This window comes from Schistocerca cancellata, chromosome 6 (assembly GCF_023864275.1).
Source record: "Schistocerca cancellata isolate TAMUIC-IGC-003103 chromosome 6, iqSchCanc2.1, whole genome shotgun sequence".
Lineage (NCBI taxonomy): Eukaryota > Metazoa > Arthropoda > Insecta > Orthoptera > Acrididae > Schistocerca > Schistocerca cancellata.
Genome location: NC_064631.1, coordinates 652,581,411 through 652,603,685, shown reverse-complemented (window position 1 = coordinate 652,603,685; position 22,275 = coordinate 652,581,411). Strand labels below are relative to the sequence as shown.

General features: G+C 43.6%; 1 protein-coding gene across 1 annotated transcript in view; it reads right to left on the bottom strand.

Moving 5' to 3' along the window:
* The window catches only part of LOC126088464 (pikachurin-like), a 1,041,406-nt gene that overhangs the window by 167,924 nt on the left and 851,207 nt on the right, over positions 1-22,275 (bottom strand). Inside the window, exon 7 of the mRNA XM_049906606.1 lies at positions 6,842-7,031. Within this exon, the coding sequence (XP_049762563.1) occupies positions 6,842-7,031 (190 nt within the window). The remainder of the gene's footprint in view (positions 1-6,841; positions 7,032-22,275) is intronic.

The window sequence follows — 22,275 nt, the reverse complement described above, 5'->3', positions numbered from 1 at the left end:
CAACATCACCCGACTTAATTCGTCCTAAGTATTGGCAACAAAAACAGCTCCAAAAACATCAGTAAAAGACGTCTGACCTGAAGTACACTCTCCGCACCATGAAGGTTGAGCGATTCACTGGGTCTTCAGTGCACTCGACGTGCGACATCATTGGCAAAGAGGCAAAATCGCGACTCTTCGGACAACACTGAAAGCCTCCACTCAGCTAATGTAGAGTGTCTGCGCTCTTTCGCCCACTGGAGACAAACGAAGAAATTGAGCAACTTGGTTCGCTGTGTGGACGTGGATACGTCTAAGTACGATCACTCCTTTCAGGCATTCTTTCATATCCCTTTGTGGACGCATACTATTATGTTGAATCCAAAGAACAAAATGGAATTTTGACCTTAATTCACTATCAAACCTTAAGCTGGGTTCACACACGTCTCTAATATGGCGCCACAGATTGTGGCTTGCTGCAGTGCTATCGTGAATTACTGTTTACACAGGAAGCCACAAGTTCTACATAGTTGCACAGCTTTCAGTATGGCGTCAACTGAAATGATATGGGCGCGTATGAAAGTTAGAGTGCAGGTTATGGGCTTTCGAGATGTGACAAGAATTAAATACAAGGAAGACGAAACCCACATGTTGGACCCAAAAATAAATTTCGCACAGGGATAAATAATGGAAACAAACACATTTATAAAAGAAATACCACTCAGAAATGAAACTGCTGTCTGTACTCGCCAACTAACCAACAGCTCGCATGGAAATATCGTCGGCAGACACGCCGTTCTTCCTAGATTTTAGAATCTTATTGTATCGTTGATACAGGCATTTCGAAAAACAGCTACCACACCACACTCTGGAACTGTTTCCTGCGTATAATCTACAATTTATACAACACTTCGTCTCACAAATTATGAAGTTTATACACTCGCCTTTTTGGGTAAATATATCAAGTTTCTTTACTAATTCAAATATCTTTTAAGACTGTGTGATACGTCACTGGTTTGCAAATATCGTGCAAACACACACACACACACACACACACACACAAATCATAGGCCTCGATTTTTTTTGTTCTAGAAGCTGCGAAAGTGTAACGGTTGACCATTGTTTTCACTTTTTTCAGAAATAAAATTTAAAAACACCACTGAAATCGAATATTGCACAGCAGCAATTACACTACAGTAGCTGCGTCAGAATGCTCGTGTTTCGAAATAATGCTACCAGGGAACAGTGGTAGTAGGAAAGTGGTGCAACAAAATACAACCACGCTGAACTTTTTGTGGCGAGACGCTTGTTGCGTCTCTTATCCTTTTCGCAGACGCATTGTCTGTAGCAATTGAGAGAAGATAATTTTTTTGCTACGCTATCAGAAATGTGATCAAATGACTGTATATATTTTTTGATAATTTTATTTTTGTGTTTTACTACCGAAAACAATGGTGGTACATATATTACCACGGCACCTTTGTGAGGTGGTAAATGGATTTCTCACTTCTCCTGTGTGCTGTTATGTGTTGCCATTACACACAAAAAAGAATGAATAGTGTTTTCCGTTTTTATTAAATGTTTTCTTTTCCTTTATTTATATATATTTGTTACTGATATTAATGTTTACTTAACACAACGTGAAAACAATCCTTGAAACTTTATCACGAAATAAAGGTTTGAGTTGATATATGTCACAATAATGTATATTGCAGAAGGGAAGCAATGTGTTCCGACAACAGTAGTGATCCTACGACAAACAGAAACTGATTGTTGTAACCGTTTTCATACATCTAGTGCAGTGCACTACCACAAAATATCAGGCTTGGACAGAGGTGGTAAAACGTATTCCCAAATCCTTTGGGATACCCTTAAGTTCACGGTAATTATACTTCCCAAGGACCACAAATGATAGATAAATTTTGCGGTAATGTTACTTCCCACGCCCCTTTCCTGGTGGTAACTCTTTATTTATTTTTTTTATTTACACGTCAAGTTCCGTAGGACCAAACTGAAGAGCAAAATCTACAAGGTCATGGAACGTGTCAGTACATGAAGTTACAGCATAAAAGCAACAACAGATAAAAGCAAATGTTCATGAACCTGATAAAAAGTCAGCCCATAAATTTAAGTATACGCTATCAGGAATACAATAAGAATGAGCTTTATATTTTTCAAGGAACTCATCGACAGAATAGAAGGAGTGACCCATGAGGAAACACTTCAGTTTCTATTTGAAAGCGCGTAGATTACTGCTAAGATTTTTGACTTCGAGTGGCAGTTTATTGAAAATGGGTGCAGCAGTATACAGCACACCTTTTTCACAAGAGTTAAGGAAGTCCGATCCAAATGCAGGATTGATTTCTGCCGAGTATTAACCGAGTGAAAGCTGCTTATTCTTGGGAATAAACTAATATTGGTAAGAAGAAACGACAATAGGGAATATACATATTGAGAGGCCAATGTCAAAATACCTCAGACTCGTGAACAGAGGTCGACAAAAAGTTCGTAAACTCACACCACTTATTGCCCGAACCGCCCGTTTCTGAGCCAAAAATATTCATGTAGAATGAGAAGAGTTACCCCAAAATATAACACCATACGACATAAGCGAATGAAAATAAGCAAAGTACACTGATTTTCGTGTCGAAGTATCACTCACTTCTGACAAAGTTCGAATAGTATAAAGGGCAGTATTAAGTCTTTGAACAAGATCCTGAACATGGGTTTTCCACGACAGCTTACTATCTATCTGAAAACCTAGAAATTTGAACTGTTCAGTTTCACTAATCATATGCCGTTCTGTGAAATTAAAACGTCAGGTTTTGTTGAATACTAGAAACTTTAAAAACTGAGTCTTACTTTGATTTAACGTTAGTTTATTTTCTACAAGCCATGAACTGAGGTCATGTGCTGCACTATTTGAAACCGAGCCGATGTTGCACACACCATCTGTTACTACCAAGCTAGTGTCATCAGCAAACAGAAATATTTTAGAGTTACCTGTAATACTAGAGGGTATATCATTTATATAAATAAGGAACAGGAGCGGCCCCAACACTGATCCCTGGGGCACCCCGCACTTGACAGTACCCCACTCAGATCCCACATCAGAGCCGTTATCAACATTGTGAATAATGACCTTTTGCTGCCTGTTGCTAAAGTAAGAGGTGAACCAATTGTGAGCTGCTCCCCATATTCCGTAATGGTCCAACTTCTGGAGCAATATTTTGTGATCAACACAATCAAATGCCTTAGTTAAACCAAAAAACACACCAAGCGTTCGACACTTTTTGTTTAGCCCATCCAGTACCTCACAGACGAAAGAGAATATAGCATTTCTAGTTGTTAAACTACTTCTAAAGCCTAACTGTACATTTGATAGCAAGTGATATGATATAAAATGATCAATTATCCTTACACACACAGCCTTTTCAATAACTTTTTCAAACACTGATGGCATAGAAATTGGTCTAAATTATCTACATTATCCCTTTCTCCCTTTTTATAAAGCGGCTATACTACTGACCAATCCTAAAGGAAAAATTACAAATGTGGCTAAATACAGGGCTAACATGTGCAGCACAGGACTTTAATATTCTGCTAGACACTCCATCATAACCATGAGAGTCCTTAGTCTACAGTCATGTAATTATTGACTCAATCTCCCTCTTGTCTGTATCAGAGAGGAGTATTTCAGACATCAATCTTGGAAAGGCATTTGCCAAGAAAGTTATATGATTTCCTATAGAAACTAAACTTTTATTTAATTCACCAGCAATTCTCAGAAAATGACTGCTAAATACTGTACATACACTCCTGGAAATGGAAAAAAGAACACATTGACACCGGTGTGTCAGACCCACCATACTTGCTCCGGACACTGCGAGAGGGCTGTACAAGCAATGACCACACGCACGGCACAGCGGACACACCAGGAACCGCGGTGTTGGCCGTCGAATGGCGCTAGCTGCGCAGCATTTGTGCACCGCCGCCGTCAGTGTCAGCCAGTTTGCCGTGGCATACGGAGCTCCATCGCAGTATTTAACACTGGTAGCATGCGCTAGCTGCGCAGCATTTGTGCACCGCCGCCGTCAGTGTCAGCCAGTTTGCCGTGGCATACGGAGCTCCATCGCAGTCTTTAACACTGGTAGCATGCCGCGACAGCGTGGACGTGAACCGTATGTGCAGTTGACGGACTTTGAGCGAGGGCGTATAGTGGGCATGCGGGAGGCCGGGTGGACGTACCGCCGAATTGCTCAACACGTGGGGCGTGAGGTCTCCACAGTACATCGATGTTGTCGCCAGTGGTCGGCGGAAGGTGCACGTGCCCGTCGACCTGGGACCGGACCGCAGCGACGCACGGATGCACGCCAAGACCGTAGGATCCTACGCAGTGCCGTAGGGGACCGCACCGCCACTTCCCAGCAAATTAGGGACACTGTTGCTCCTGGGGTATCGGCGAGGACCATTCGCAACCGTCTCCATGAAGCTGGGCTACGGTCCCGCACACCGTTAGGCCGTCTTCCGCTCACGCCCCAACATCGTGCAGCCCGCCTCCAGTGGTGCCGCGACAGGCGTGAATGGAGGGACGAATGGAGACGTGTCGTCTTCAGCGATGAGAGTCGCTTCTGCCTTGGTGCCAATGATGGTCGTATGCGTGTTTGGCGCCGTGCAGGTGAGCGCCACAATCAGGACTGCATACGACCGAGGCACACAGGGCCAACACCCGGCATCATGGTGTGGGGAGCGATCTCCTACACTGGCCGTACACCACTGGTGATCGTCGAGGGGACACTGAATAGTGCACGGTACATCCAAACCGTCATCGAACCCATCGTTCTACCATTCCTAGACCGGCAAGGGAACTTGCTGTTCCAACAGGATAATGCACGTCCGCATGTATCCCGTGCCACCCAACGTGCTCTAGAAGGTGTAAGTCAACTACCCTGGCCAGCAAGATCTCCGGATCTGTCCCCCATTGAGCATGTTTGGGACTTGATGAAGCGTCGTCTCACGCGGTCTGCACGTCCAGCACGAACGCTGGTCCAACTGAGGCGCCAGGTGGAAATGGCATGGCAAGCCGTTCCACAGGACTGCATCCAGCATCTCTACGATCGTCTCCATGGGAGAATAGCAGCCTGCATTGCTGCGAATGGTGGATATACACTGTACTAGTGCCGACATTGTGCATGCTCTGTTGCCTGTGTCTATGTGCCTGTGGTTCTGTCAGTGTGATCATGTGATGTATCTGACCCCAGGAATGTGTCAATAAAGTTTCCCCTTCCTGGGACAATAAATTCACGGTGTTCTTATTTCAATTTCCAGGAGTGTATATCTGATTTATCAGTAACAGAAATATTTTTACTGCGAACTGACTTTATATAGTCGACCTTGTGCTGCTGACCAGACACTTCCTTCAGGTTTTAATTTTATCCTGTGAATTATCTATTCTATTTGCATACCACATAGTCTTTGTCTTCATAATAACATTTTAAGCACCTTACAACACTGTTTGTAATGGGGTACTGTAGCGTGATTGTGACTACTTCTAACACTTTGATGTAATTCCCGCTTTGTTCTACATGATATCCCACTTGTCAGCCACCCAGGCTGTCCATTACTGCTACTACCCTTTTAGAATGTTCTAATGGAAAGCAGCTGTCAAAGAGCATGAGAAATGTGTTATGGAAAGCATTGTATTTATCATCTATGTTATCAGCACTATAAACATCCTGCCACTCTTGTTCCTTGACAAGTTTTAAAAAACTCAGTATTGCTGTGGATTAACTTTCCTACATAGTTTGTAATTATAAGTGATGTTTGTTTGAGTACACAAGCCTGTTAGTGTTAAAATTTGTGCATCATGGTCTGAAAGGCGGCCATTTACGCTTTTACTAACAGAATGTCCATCTAGTAATGAAGAATGAATAATAATATTGTCTATGACTGTGCTACTGTTCCCCTGCACCCTAGTTGGAAAAAACACAGTTTGCATCAGATCATATGAATTTAGGAGACCTACCAACATCCTTTTCCTTGCACAATCATATACAAAATTAGTATTGAAGTCACCACATATAACTAGATTGTAGTACTTCCTACAAAGTGAATCAAGAACCCTCTATAGCTTAAGCAGAAATGCTCTGAAGTCGGAGTTACGGGACCTATAACCAACAGCAATGAGAAGTTTAGTTTCACTAAATTGAACTAACGCTGCGCAACTTTCAAATATCTGTTCAGTGCAGTGTCGTTATACGTCTATGGACTGAAATGGAACACTGTTTTTTACGTACACAGCCACTGCCCCACCCCGCAAGGAACTCCTTGAGAAACAGCCAGCTAATCTGTAGCCTGGCTACCAGGAAGCCTCTGAATTGTCAAATTATTTACGTGGTGCTCAGATATACCAATAATTTCAGAGTCAACATCTATTAGCAGTTCACTAACTTTATCTCTAATACCTCTTATATTTTGATGAAAAATATAACCTTCCAGAAGGCTGCCACTAGATTCCAGGAGCATACAGAAGTGGTAACATATATTCCTTTAAACGCTGTAAGAAAAGAAAACATATAGAGGGAAGTATATCTCCCACGAGTTAAGTTGCGCCAGTAAAAACTGGGAGTTCACACATGCAACTGCAGTGTGCCACTAGCTGTGGCGACACTTCAGTTGCGTGTGTGAAGGCGGCTTTACCGTCAGCGGTGGAGAGCCAGATTAGCGCCTAGTTCAGGTTCTACACCGCGTACAGCGCTTCAGAGGGACCACAGCCGGTGACTGTGCCCGACGTGCCCCTCTGCAGCACGCATGTGGGAGCAGGGATGCCGCACCGCTGGCGCCGCCGTCGCCGGGTACTCACCGACGTCGAAGCCCTTGACGGCGTCTCCGGCGGGCGCCAGGCCGAAGCTGTAGAGGCGGTCGTTGACGATGAGGCGGCGCACGCAGCCGCGCAGGCCCTCCTCGGTGGGCAGCTTGTCCGCCAGGCCCGTCGTGTTGCCGGGGCCGCCCACGAACAGCGGCTCGCGGAACGTGATGCGCGAGAACAGGCCCTGCACCCACACAAGAGCCACAGCGGGCCGGCGTCAGGAGGCGGCTGCGCCGGGGCGGACGCGGGCGAACACGAGCGCGCACACTGTTCGCCAGCGTCCACTTGTAGGTAGGGTTGCCAACTTCTTACACAGATAATACACTGAGGTGACTAAAGGCATGGGACAGCGATATGCAGATGGCGGTACTATCGTGTACACATAGTATGAAAGGGAAGTGCATTGGCGGAGCTGTTGTTTGCACTACTGTATGATTCACCTGGAAATGTGTCCGACGTGACAGGAATTAACAGACTTTGAACATGGTTCATGGTGTGGGTTCCTTTTGTCATGTCCTAGTTCATGAACCACGGGCAATGTATGAATGGGCCCCATTCGGGATACCAGTTACTTTGGAATAAGGCTGGGCATCTCGGACATATTCTGAGTCGAGGTCACCTTTGTGCCCAGACGGCAAAGACTACCAAATATACGGTTAGTCCCTCAACCGTTAGGGGTAAAATTCAATGGGACCCGGGGCAAGTAAGGCTAGCAACCTGCTTCCCTGGTACTTTAAATATGATGCTGGCAACAATCAGAGCAAAATACCTCGGACCTTTGGAGGTGACGGAGTCCCACCTCTAATTGACAAACCAGGGACTCCTAAGATACGACTCGGCAAACGAATGGTAACGAGATGGGGAGCTATTAATATTAATGGGGGCTACTCTGGGAAGAAAGTAGAGCTCGCAGAGGCTGCAAGTGAGATGGGGTTGGACGTTTTAGCTGTTTGTGACATTCGGGTAAGGAGTGAGACAGAAGAGGAAGTGGAAGAATACAAGGTTTACCTGTCAGCAGTCAAAGCAGGAATAGCACAATGGTGTGTAGGGCTTTAAATCAGGAAAGAAAAGGAACCCAGCGTAGTTGCGATAAGGTATGTAAACGAACGACGGATAAGGAAGGATTGGACAGGGCCTAGCAAGAAAATTAGGATTGTGTCAGTATATTCGCATTGTGAAAGGACAGATCAAGATAACATGGATACTTTTTATGACGCACTCAGTGATGTAGTTGTTATAGTAAAGGACAAGGACAGTGTTCCTCTCATGGGTGATTTTAATGCCAGGATTGGAAATCGAACAGAAGGGTATGAAAAGGTTATGGGTAAATTTGAAGAGGATATGGAGGCCAACAGGAATGGGAAACAACTCTTTGATTTCTGTGCCAGTATGGGCTTAGTAATCACAAACTCCTTTTTTAAACATAAGAACATTCACCAGTATACTTGGGAAGGCAGGGGAACCAGATCTGTCATTGACTATATAATAGCAGATCAGGAATTCAGGAAGGTTGTGAGGGACACACGTGTATTCAGAGGAGTCTTTGATGACACTGATCACTATTTAATCTGCAGTGAAATCGGTATTGTGAGGCCGAAAGTGCAGGAGGTCAGGTACATTTGTAGGAAGATAAGAGTGGAGAAACTTCAGGATAAGGAAATCAGGCACAAGTACATAACAGTGATCTCAGAAAGGTACCAGTTAGTTGAATGTAGTCAACACAGTCATTGGAAAAAGGAATGGACAAGGTACAGGGACACAGTACTAGAAGTGGCTAAAGAATGTCTTGGAACAATAGTGTGTAAAGGTAGGATGAAGCAAACAGCTTGGTGGAATGACACAGTCAAGGCAGCCTGTAAAAGGAAAAAGAAGGCGTATCAAAAATGGCTACATGCTAGAGCTCAGGTACACAGAGAAAGTTATGTTGAAGAAAGAAACAAAGCCAAACAGATAATTGCAGGATCCAAGAAGAAATTTTGGGAAGACTTTGGAAACAGGTTGCAGACTTCGGGTCAAGCTGCTGGAAAACCTTTCTGGAGTGTAATTAGCAGTCTTCGAAAGGGAGGTATGAAGGAAATGACAAGTATTTTGGACAGGTCAGCGAAATTGATGGTGAATCTTGCGGATGCCTTGGGCAGATGGTGGGAATATTTTGAAGAGTTGCTCAATGTAGGTGAAAATACGATCAGTAATGTTTCAGATTTCGAGGTAGAATGGGATAGGAATGATGATGGAAATAGGATCACATTTGAGGAAGTGGAGAAAATGGTCAATAGATTGCAGTGCAATAAAGCGATTGGGGTGGATGAAATTAAGTCGGAACTCATCAAATGCAATGTAATGTCAGGTCTTATGTGGCTACACAGGATAACTGAAATGGCGTGGGACTCGGGACAGGTTCTGTCAGACTGGACGAAAACAGTAAACACGGAAACAGAAAAGATTTTAACATCTACAGAGGTATCTCTTTAATCAGCGTTGTGGGTAAAATCTTCTCATGTATTGTTGAAAGGAAAGTGCGAGTATCAGTTTAGGACAAATCGGATGAAAATCAGTGTGGGTTTAGGCCTCTTAGAGGTTGTCAGGACCAGATCTGTAGCTTACGGCAAATAATGAAGAAGTGTTACGAGGGGAACAGGGAATTGTATCTATGCTTTATAGATCTAAAAAAGGCATATGACCGGGTTCCTAGGAGGTAGTTATTGTCTGTTTCACGAGATTATGGAATAGTGAGCAAACTTTTGCCAGCAATTAAATGTCTTTACATAGATAGTCAGGCAGCAGTTAGAGTTGACGGTAAATTGATTTCATGGTTCACAGTAGTTTCAGGGGTAAGACAAGGCTGCAACCTGTCTCCACTGTTGTTCATATTATTTATGGATCATATTATGAAAACAATAGACTGGCTGGGTGAGATTAAGATATGTGAACATAAAGTAAGCAGTCTCGCATATACGGATGACTTAGTTGTGATGGCAGATTCGATTGAAAATTTGCAAAGTAATATTTTAGAGCTAGATGGGAAATGTAAGGACTATGGTATGAAGATTAGCATCTCCAAAACGAAAGTAATGTCAGTGCAAAAGAGATATAAACGGATTGAGTGCCAAATAGGAGGAACAAAGTTGGAACAGGTGGACTGTTTCAAGTACTTAGGATGCATATTCTCACAGGATGGCAACATAGTGAAAGAACTGGAAGCGAGGTGTAGCAAAGCTAATGCAGTGAGCGCTCAGCTACGATCTACTCTCTTCTGCAAGAAGAAAGTCAGTACCAAGACTAAGTTATCTGTGCACCGTTCAATCTTTCGACCAACTCTGTTGTATGGGAGCGAAATCTGGGTGGATTCAGGTTTCCTTATCAATAAGGTTGAGGTTACGGATATGAAAGTAACTAGGATGATTGCAGGTACTAGTAGATGGGAACAATGGCAGGAGGGTGTCCACAATGAGGAAATCAAAGAAAAGCTGGGAATGAACTCTATAGATGTAGCAGTTAGGGCGAACAGGCTTAGATGGTGGGGTCATGTTACACGCATGGGAGAAGCAAGGTTACCCAAGAGACTCATGGGTTCAGCAGTAGGGGGTGGGAGGAGTCGGGCTAGGCCAAGGAGAAGGTACCTGGATTCGATTAAGAATAATTTTGAAGTAATAGGCTTAACATCAGAAGAGGTACCAATGTTAGCACTGAAGAGGGGATCATGGAGGAATTCTATAAGGGTGACTATGCTCTAGACTGAACGCTGAAAGGCGTAATCAGTCCCAAATGATGATGATGTTGATGTTGATGATGATGAACGCAGAATGGAAGTCGGAGTTAGACACCTTGGGCATTTCATTTCGGAAATCGTTAGGGAATGACACTTTGATACCCACGCTTTCAAGAGTGTGGCGAGAACACCAAATCTCAGGCACTGCCTCTAACATCACAGTGGCCGGCGGCCTTCCCTTAACGACCGAGAGCAGCGGCGTTTGTCTAGAGGTGTCAGTGCTAACAGACAAGCAACAATGAAATAACCGCAGAAATCAATATTGGACCTATGACCAACGCACCCGTTAGGACAGTGCGGTGAAATTTGGCATTAATGATCTCTAGCGACTGGCGACAGAAGCGAATGCCTTTGCTGACAGCACTACAGACAACTGGAAAACCGTGGCCTTGTCAGATGAGTCTCGGTTTCAGTTGGTAAGAGCTGATGGCAGGGTTCGAATGTTGCAGGGACCTGACGAAACCGTGGACCCAAGTTGTCATCCGGACACTTTGCTAGCTGATGATGGAATCATAATGGTGTGGGTGATGTTTACATGAAATTGACTGGCTCCTCTGATCCAATCGAATCGATCTTTTACTGCAGTTGGTTACGTTCGTCTACTCGTAAGTCATTCACTGCCATTCGTGGACGTTATGTTCCCAAACAATGACGCAGTTTTTTCGGATGACAATGTGCCATGACAACATGCCACATTTGTTCGCGATTGGTTTGAAACATGTGCTGGACAATTCGAGCGAATGATTTGGCCATCCAGATCAACCGATATGAATCTCATCGAACACTTATGGGACGAAATCGAGAGGTCAGTTTGTGCACAAAATCCTGCACCTGCAACGCTTTCGCAATTATAAACGGCTATAGGGGCAGCAGGGCTAAATATCTCTTCAGGGGACTTCCAGCGAATTGTTGAGTTCATGCCACGACGACATGCTGCATTACGCCGGCCGAAAAGGGATCCGACTCCATATTAGGAGTAGCCCATGACTTTTGTCATCTCTGTGTAAGGGATCGTGGAATAAGTCTACAAAATGAACATTTGAAATAGTGTTTTCTACAAAGAAGATCATGAATATATTAAATATGTGCATGCAAGTATTATTTTACGATGTTGCTTCTTTTCACAAAGACTCATTGAATTTTAGATATGTACGGAATTCTCTACACTTAATATTAAAATTCATTCCTCACTGCAATTCTGCTTATATAAGGACGGTGGTACATTCGTTGCGCACCTCTCTCTACTTATGGTTAATCAAATAAAAAATTCTTACGGACACAGCATTTGCAACAGAGATGGTTGATAGAAACGCAACACCATTTACCAGATTGAGAAGCTTAACATTTTTATATCTCAAGACACAGGAATCAATAATCCACTTTCTGCTTGCACTGCCTTTCATGGCTATGCCTTCCTTCAAAATATCCTTTGCATTACAGAATTTATCACACAAACAACCATCTAAATCAGGCACATGGACTGATTCCATTATTTCTCGAAGATGCTAAAATTTTGCGTTGAACTTAGATTAATAGTCATCCAAGATTCTACTAGCTTTGACAGTCGTACTTCAGATTTGATATTCTTGCTAGTACGTTTTCAGTGACACACAAAATTCCATAATGTTATCCTCAATGCATTTTCTGATTCTGGATCAGGTGAACTTACTAAAAGCTTTATATGGGTCACTGCCACAAATCTATCACTCATTCTTTGCTCAGTTTTACTAACCAGGATGTTGGCTGCCTCAAAAGTTTCCATTATACTAAAATCAGTTCTATATTTTAGAACAATCTTACGTAACTACACCAACAGGGAGAAAGATGTTAAATACACCACTCAAGTTGATTTTATTTCAATGTAGAAGAAAAGTTACAAATCTTCCAAGACTCCTCTTTGTTCTTCTCCATTTTCGTAAGATCTAACGATATTACAAATAATGATTACTAAATTAAATTCCTGTTTACTTAATTTTAAATTGCACTAAATAAAATGAAATACAGGCACTACGAAATTAATTTACGGCTGACCTACAGTTTTTGCATGCTCAGAATAGTCAGCCATGCGCAACATGAGTCTCCTGTTTGCTAAAACGACGAAAGGTTTTGAAGCAATTACCTTTAACAGAACGAATCCAGGAACATGATTTTTGCCAACATGAACGGTAGTTTCTTCCTTAGGAGTGATTTCACCCTATTTTAATCGCTACTCATATTAGAACAGGAAAACACGAGCTCCGAATCTGAGCAGAACAATGGTCACCTCGTGTACCTTAGCGTAACGTGGCTCTTCCTCCAGTTTGCGGATCGCTGGCCGGCAGAACACATTCGTAACGTAAGCGGTGTTGCCGGCTTACTCTTTTACTTGTTCACCACAGCGCTAGAGACTGCAGAAAAAGCCGTCGCGTGTCATGTGAAATAAATCATTTTAACTACCACAGGAAAAGTCACAAAAATATAGGATTAAGTCGAAATAATACGGGACACGGGATGTGACAAAAACAGTATCCAAAATACGGGATTTCCCGCGAAATACGGAATAGCAGGCAGCCTACTGGTAGGAGCTACAGGGGAAAGATGAGGTGCGGGCAAACATGACATGGTCACTCACGTTAAGTCCACACTAGTCATCATCACACAGATTCCGCTAACGCATCGCAAAAATATCTCTCCCAGTCCGTACAGGCCTTGGAAGGGCCAACGGTACCGACCGGCCGCCGTGTCATCCTCATCTACATCTACATTCATACTCCGCAAGCCACCTGACGGTGTGTGGCGGAGGGTACCTTCAGTACCTCTATCGGTTCTCCCTTCTATTCCAGTCTCATATTGTTCTTGGAAAGAAGGATTGTCGGTATGCCTCTGTGTGGGCTCTAATCTCTCTGATTTTATCCTCATGGTCTCTTCGCGAGATATACGTAGGAGAGAGCAATATACTGCTTGGCTCTTCGGTGAAGGTATGTTCTCGAAACTTTGACAAAAGCCCGTACCGAGCTACTGGGCGTCTCTCCTGCAGAGTCTTCCACTGGAGTTTATCTATCATCTCCGTAACGCTTTTGCAGTTACTAAATGATCCTTTAACGAAGCACGCTGCTCTACGTTGGATCATCTCTATATCTTCTATCAACCCTATCTGGTACGGATCCCACACTGCTGAGCAGTATTCAAGCAGTGGGCGAACAAGCGTACTGTAACCTACTTCCTTTGTTTTTGGATTGCATTTCCTTAGGATTCTTCCAATGAATCTCAGTCTGGCATCTGCTTTACCGACGATCAACATTATATGATCATTCCATTTTAAATCACTCCTAATGCGTTCTCCCAGATAATTTATGGTATTAACTGCTTCCAGTTGCTGACCTGCTATTTTGTAGCTAAATGATGAACGATCTATCTTTCTGTGTATTCGCAGCACATTACACTTGTCTACATTGAGATTCAATTGCCATTCCCTACACCATGCGTCAATTCGCTGCAGATCCTCCTGCATTTCAGTACAATTTTCCATTGTACAAGCTCTCGATATACCACAGCATCATCTGCAAAAAGCTTCAGGGAACTTCCGATGTCATCCACCAGGTCATTTATGTATATTGTGAATAGCAACGGTCCTATGACACTCCCCTGCGGCACACCTGAAATCACTCTTACTTCGGAAGACTTCTCTCCATTGAGAATAACATGCTGCGTCCTGTTATCTAGGAACTCCTCAATCCAATCACACAATTGGTCTGATAGTCCATATGCTCTTACTTTACTTTCCTCATCCACAAGCGTCACTGGAGGGGCACGTGGTCAGCAGACCGCTCTCCCGGCCGTATGGCAGTTTACGAGACCGGAGCCACTACTTGTCAATCAAGTATCTCCTCCGTCTGCCTTACAAGGGCTGAGTGCACACTGCTTGCCAACAGCGTTCGGCAGACCAGATGGTCACCCATCCAAGTGCTAGCCCAGCCCGACAGCGCTTAAATCGCTGCCGTCGGTGTTTGCAAAACTTGCAGGGTTGTATCTGTAAGGTAACTGATCAGTTAAGTTCACATAATTTACTGTCAAACGCACAGTTTGGATATACAGGGTGGTCCATTGATTGTGACCGGGCCAAATATCTCACGAAATAAGCGTCAAACGAAAAAACTACAAAGGACTAAACTTGTCTAGTTTGAAGGGGGAAACTAGATGGCGCTATGGTTGGCCCGCTAGATGGCGATTCCATAGGTCAAACTGATATAAACTGCTTTTATTTAAATAGGAACCCCCATTTTATTACATATTTGTGTAGTACGTAAAGAAATATGGATGTTTTAGTTGGACCACTTTTTTCGCTTTGTGATAGATGGTGCTTTAATAGTCACAAACATATGGCTCACAATTTTAGACAAACAGTTGGCAACAGGTATGTTTTTTAAATTGAAATACAGGACGTAGGTACGTGTAGACATTTTATTTCGATTGTTCCAATGTGATATATGTACTTTTGTGAACTTATAATTTCTGAGAACGCATGCTGTTACAGCGTGATTACCTGTAAATACCACATTAATGCAATAAATGCTCAAAATCATGTCCGTCAACCTCAATACATTTGGCCATACGTGTAACGACATTCCTCTCAACAGCGAGTAGTTTGCCTTAGTAGTGTTCGCACGTGCATTGACAATGCGCTGACGCATGTTGTCAGTCGTTGTCAGTGGATCACGACAGCTAACATCCTTCAACTTTCCCCACAGAAAGAAATTTGTGGACGTCAGATCCGGTGAACGTGCGGGCCATGGTATGGTGCTTCGACGACCAATCCACCTGTCATGAAATATGCTATTCAATACTGCTTCAACCGCACGCGAGCTATGTGCCGGACATCCATCATGTTGGAAGTACATCGCCATTCTATCGTGCAGTGAAACATTTTGTAGTAACATCGGTAGAACATTACGTACTAAATCAGCATACATTGCACCATTTATATTGCCATCGATAAAAGGGGGGGCAATTATCCTTCCTCCCATAATGCCGCACCATACATCAACTCGCCAAGGTCGCTGATGTTCCACTTGTCGCAGCCATCGTGGATTTTCTGTTGCCCAATAGTAGATATTATGCCGATTTACGTTATCACTGTTAGTGAATGATGTGAATGACGCTTCGTCGCTAAATAGAACGCATGCAAATAATCGGTCATCGTTCTGTAATTTCTCTTGTGCCCTGTCGCCAGGCAACTCCTGGTGCTTAGAAATATGGTACGGGTGCAATCGATGTTGATGTAGCATTCTCAACACCAACGTTTTTGAGATTCCCGATTCTCGCGCAGTTTGTCTGCTATTGATGTGCGGACTGGCCGCGACAGCAGCTAAAACATCTACTTGGGCATCATCATTTGATGCAGGTGGTGGTTGACGTTTCACATGTGGCTGAACACTTCCTATTTCCTTAAATACCGTAACTATCCGGCGAACGGTCCGGACACTTGGATGATGTCGTCCAGCATACTGAGCAGCATACATAGCACACTCCCGTTGGGCATTTTGATCACAATAGGCATACGTCAACAGGGATATCGACATTTTCCGCAATTGGTAAACGGTCCATTATAACACGGGTAATGTATCACGAAGCAAATACCGTCCGCACTGGCGGAATGTTTCGTGATACCACGTACTTATACGTTTGTGACTATTACAGCGCCATCTATCACAAAGCGAAAAAAGTGGTCCAACTAAAACATTCATACTTCTTTACGCACTACACGAATATGTAATAAAAATCGGGGTTCCTATCTAAAGAAAACGCAGTTGATATCCGTTTGACCTATGGCAGTGCCATCTAGCGGGCCAACCATAGCGCCATCTGGTTTCCCCCTTCGAGCTAGACATGTTTCGTTCTTTGTAGTTTTTTCGTTTGACGCATATTTCGTGAGATATTTGGCCCGGTCACTATCAATGGATATAGGTCAAAACTGTCTAAATGTTCCCCTTCTTTTTTTTTTACAAAGCGGTTTAACCACCGATTACTAACAGTGCTTTAGTATCCTGCTAGACATCCTATCTATTCCATGTTCCATTATCTTAATAGGGTTAATTATTGACTCAGTCTTCTCTTTGTCAGTGTCATGGAGGCGTATTTCAGATAGAAGTCTTGCAACCCATTTTCAAAGTGGGTCATATTATTACCCGTAGGAACGAAGTTTACTTGTTTTTTTAATTTACCTGCTATGTTTCAGAAAGTGACTGTTTGACAATGTACGTATAATTGACTCACCAGTAGCAAGAACGTTTTTAATTACATACTGACTTTATAACCTCGACTTTGTGCTAATGGCCTGAATATTGTGAAGATTTACTCATTATTATTATTATTATTATGCAATTCAATTGTAGATTTTCAAGGGCAATTATCTCACGTAGATTTGTACAATGGTACATCTAGGACTCCACCGACAAAATATCGTATTTTTGCAATAATATTTTCTACGTATTTTGGTATCAGGACACATGGAATCCGGTTGGTCGTTATAGAGAAACTCCATTTTGATTGATTTCTCACTTCCATTTACCTACAAAGGTAAATGGAACTGTGTCGACTGGAAACATATACGTAGTGGTACAAATGGTATGCGCTGGGTGACCTTCCTGGAAACAATAACTATTTTTCTTGCTTCGCTGAAGCTTGCATTCAGTACTGCTCTTTTCTCTGTTGGGTTTATTCTTCACACTGTGTTTGTTGTTAAGATAACAGCGATACAGAACAGTACTATGGATAGGCTAACTAATGAAGAATTGGGCGATACGCGCCTAGTGTCTTGTTTCACTAAACACGATGGAAGAGCGGAACAACATCGCTATAATGTGCCGTTTCTGCAGCGCTCGAGTCACATCCCAGTTTTTTTGTGCGTGTAAATAGACTCCTGCGAGAAACCAGTGTTTTATGTTGTACGTTTTGGTGACTGCATAAAAGTATTATCACAGAAACGGAGGTGACTGGCATAATAAACCGAAACAATAATGCTTAAATTACAGCTGTACAACGAATTAGCGGAGATGACGGTTTCCTTATGACAAAACAATCAGATATACACTAACGTCCTACACTTTGTCGGTGGAGTTCGAGTTAAGCTGTACATTCGATCGAATGTGATGTTAGTTTCCTGCTCAGATATTATTATTTATGTATTATTTTTTCTGCGTTAAGAACTGAGACATTTACTTTTCGTTTATAAACCAGAAAGTACCACCACTTTAGTAAATGGTGTTGTATAAAAGTGCAATCAGTTTCGATAGGCTGAATAAAATGTTGCTTTTCACATAGCTGACACCGCCCACCATTCGAGAAGGTCAACGTTTACGTCACATTCAACCGGTCGCTGTTTGTTTATGTATGTATGTGTACGTGTGTGTAAGTGTGTCTGTGTCTGTCTGTGTGTGTGTGTGTGTTACTTATGTATATGTATGTGTGTGTGTGTGTGTGTGTGTGTGTGGACGTGTGTGTGTGTGTGTGTGTGTGTGTGTGTGTGTGTGTGTGTGTGTGTGCGTGCGCGCGCGTGTGCGCGTGTGAGTGAGTGTGTGTGTGTGTGTGTGTGTGTGTGTGTGTGTGTGTGTGTGTGCGTGCGAGCGCGCTTTTAAGATAGGAGGGCCTGCCTCTGCCTTATGTGTAGGTAACTTTTCGTGGACAGGTTATACGTTTCACACCATAAAAGCGTATTGTGCTTTCACTACCTGAGAACATTTGACCTTTGGTGCTCAGGAAAAGCCGTGGCTCCAGACGGATGTGATAAATAGTGTATGAAACTCCTCAGATATATCATCCAAGTGGAGGCGGCTTAACGTTTCGCTCCCAGTTTCTGCGGTGTATAATTTTCGACGGGCGCTGCATAATTAAGCAAAAGGTGTGAACTCCGCAGAATCTGCATTTGTTACGAATGAAATACTCGGGCGATCTTTCTGCTATGTTGGGTGCGCAGTTGAGTAACGGATTTATTGTCAACACATCCATTATATCGGGTCCGGCAGCTCTGTTGTATTATTCACGAGGTAACAGGCGGCGGGGCGCGACTGAACGTTTCCTGTCGCTCGGCCTCAAATCCTGCCTTTCTGCCCGTCGGTCACGTTCTCCCTCACTACCATTCGCTTTCACCCACTCTTTGTCTCCTGCACTTTCTGACAAAAATCACTCTTCTTTATTTTCAGTGACCGTTCTGCTTTTTATCTTTAACGTGGGTTAATTGTTTAGAACTCTAGCCTGACATGATAGCTTATGTGACACACAGAACGTAAAAATTACGAGCGTGAACTTTGACATTCTCCAGCATTTACACAAACATTGTTATACGTAGTACTTTAAGTGGTGTCTCTGTGCTATGTAGGAACTTACCTTGTTGAGGCACGAATAGCTACAGCATTTGGAGGGATATATTCCTCAAACCCCTATTTTTAAAAAGAAGTTTGTGGTGTCACCACCAGACACCACATTTGCTTGGTGGTAGCCTTTAAATCGGCCGCGGTCCGCTAGTATACGTCGGACCCGCGTGTCGCCACTGTCAGTGATTGCAGACCGAGCGCCGCCATACGGCAGGTCTAGAGAGACGTCCTAGCACTCACCCCAGTTGTACAGCCGACTTTGCCAGCGAAGCTACACTGACAAATACGCTCTCATTTTCCGAGACGATAGTTAGCATAGCCTTCAGCTACGTCATTTGCTACGACCTAGCAAGGCGCCATTCACATTTGTTATTTATCTATGGATGCCTGTACCGTCAGACCGATGTTCACCAATTATGAATTAAAGTTAAGTATTCCAGAAGCTATGTACTCTTTTTGGCTACTATAATTCCTTGTCATTTTCCAGACCTCACGCCAGCCTGCGAGAGCTTAAACGCGTGCCTTTCGGCTACCCGTCCTAGTGGATTGGCTGTCGGGCCAGTCCACTACAAAGTTATTTTACAATTAAAAGCTAAACTTAAGCACTTTTAAGGCTAGTAGTCAACAACTTGAGGCTGTAAAAAAAAATCCCAACTAACCGGCTTGTTAGTATGGTAAGTAACCATGTGGTTATTTCCTCCTTAACCATTCAACAATTACAGCAAAAGTTATGAAAGTAATTCTCCACAGTTTCCCATATGATCCTATTCATAAAAGCACGAAGTATTTTCGTTAATGGCTACAATTATGTGATACCAGCGACAGAGCCTGTCATGCTAAGGCGCCCTGTTTAACGTACCCTTCCGACGGACGAGTTCCCACCGACTGTGTTACGTTCCTGCCGCATAAGAGGAATTTGGTTCGGGTTTAGAGCAGTATACTGGCGCAAGGCCTGACGTTCTCAGATAGGACGCCACGTCCTTGGATACCAAATGGCTCTGAGCACTATGGGACTTAACATCTATGGTCATCAGTCCCGTAGAACTTAGAACTACTTAAACCTAACTAACCTAAGAACGTCACACAACACCCAGTCATCACGAGGCAGAGAAAATCCCTGACCCCGCCGGGAATCGAACCCGGGAACCCGGGCGCGGGAAGCGAGAACGCTACCGCACGACCACGAGCTGCGGACCTTGGATACCCTTGCCGGCCATATATACCGCTGTTGTCAACAGCATTTTTTCGCCTCCAGGCTTAGAACTTCTTATCTGTAAGTCGAAGGACAATGCAGAAGTTTAAGTTAGAAATCTGGCAATAGTTGGGGAAATTTGGGAGTGTTGCTGCTGGCCGGCCGCTGTGGCCGAGCGGTTCTAGGCGCTTCAGTCTGGAACAGCGCTGCTGCTACGGTCACATGTTCGAATCTTGCCTCGGGCATGGATGTGTGTGATGTCCATAGGTTAGTTAGGTTTAAGTAGTTCTAAGTGTAGGGGACTGATGACCTCAGACGTTAAGTCCCATCGGGCTTAGAGCCATTTGAACCATTTTGTAGCTGCTGTAGTGTCTAGTCAGAAGGCTCGTCTGTTGCAGATCTCCAAGCCAGACTGCAGTGCACAAATGGCGACTTCCTGGGACTACAATTCTAAATATCGAAGTTATTTTCTTTGCTCCATTTATGTCGTCTTTAATGCATTTGCTTTCTAGCTCCTGATATTAGGTAGCTTGGCATTTTCTCACGGTGCAAATAATAATCATTTGTGCGTTTGTGCTCAAAACATATAGCTGGACAAATAAAGAGTTTACTGACATGCTTTCATTCCGGGTACACACGAATCCTCAAACGTTATCCAGTGAATATTGCTGGCTCCTCTTATGATGCATCGTATTCAGTACTGACGTTTTACGGTATTCTGAGGTGCCCACTGTGACATAATTCTACTCCAGTAGCCACTCTAAGAACTCCGAGATCGATTGCCACTTTTCTGTTGTTTCCAAATCGAATGGTTCAGATATAACGTGCTTTGTTCGTCATGACCTACATACTACGTAACGACAGTTGCTTCTTACATAACGAAACTGATATTTTCGGCCACTGCATAAAGCAGCTTGACGATATCCCCCTATTTCCATATTAATCTTTTTAATTCTCTCTTTACCGCCATTTACGTTAACGACTTTCTTCGTGTGATCTAGTATCCGTATTTGGGTCCTCATTTCGAAATTATCCATAGCTTTATTAACATGTGCTGGATGTCGGTTGACATCCATCAACTAACCTCATAAAAGCCCGCCCGGTTGGCTGTGCGGTGTAACGCACGGCTTTCCGGTCGGGAAGGAGCGCCTGGCCCCGGCACGAATCCGCACGGCGGATTTGTGTCGAGGTCCGGTGAACTGGCCAGTCTGTGGATGGTTTTTAGGCGGTTTTCCATCTGCTCAACGAATGCGGGCTGGTTTCCCTTATTCCGCCTCAGTTACACTATGTCGGCGATTGCTGCGCAAACAAGTTCTCCACGTACGCGTGCACCACCATTACTCTGCCACGCAAACATAGGGGTTGCACACGTCTGGTGTGAGACGTTCCCTGGAGAAGGGGGGGGGGGGATGGTCCACAGGGGGGCGAACCTGACAATAACCCTGGGTTCGGAGTGGGGCGCCGGAGGGGTGAAGTGGACTGCGGTAGTCGTCGTGGGGTTGTGGACCACTGCGGCTGCGGCGAGGACGGAGGCTCTCAGTCGTTTCTAGGTACCCGGTTAACATACAGTACAATACAACCTCATAAAACTTGGTACGAGAACACTGCTCATCTTAATTTTGACACTTGTTTAGGAAATATTTTTGAAAACATTGACGTAGCGTGTTTCAGTTGAAGCACGAGGTCAAAATACCTCGAGCCCGAAAAACATGAAATTTTCTTAAAGGTCAACATTTTAATTACTATTAATTAAATTATCGATGTATCTTTAATTTATCGATGTATCTTTAATTTTCGTAACACATTTCACAGACAAAGTTAAATTTGTGTTCCGTGATCCTCTGAAGAAAAGGAATCGTTTGATATGCTTCACGATAGCACACTGTTTAATATTTATTATTACATTTTTCTAGTGATTTTGGTTTTCGTATGTTTGTAGCCCTTCCACACCCTTTCAACAACTACATGCGATCTAACCTGGCAGTTTGAGAGAGCTTCCCAACGTCATTCTTAAGCACTGAGTTGTCTGTGTAATCAGCCATCAACATAAATTTACATGACCCTTGATTTTTTAAGACACGTCCTAATTCTGACTTATGAGTTGTCTGGCGTCATAGGA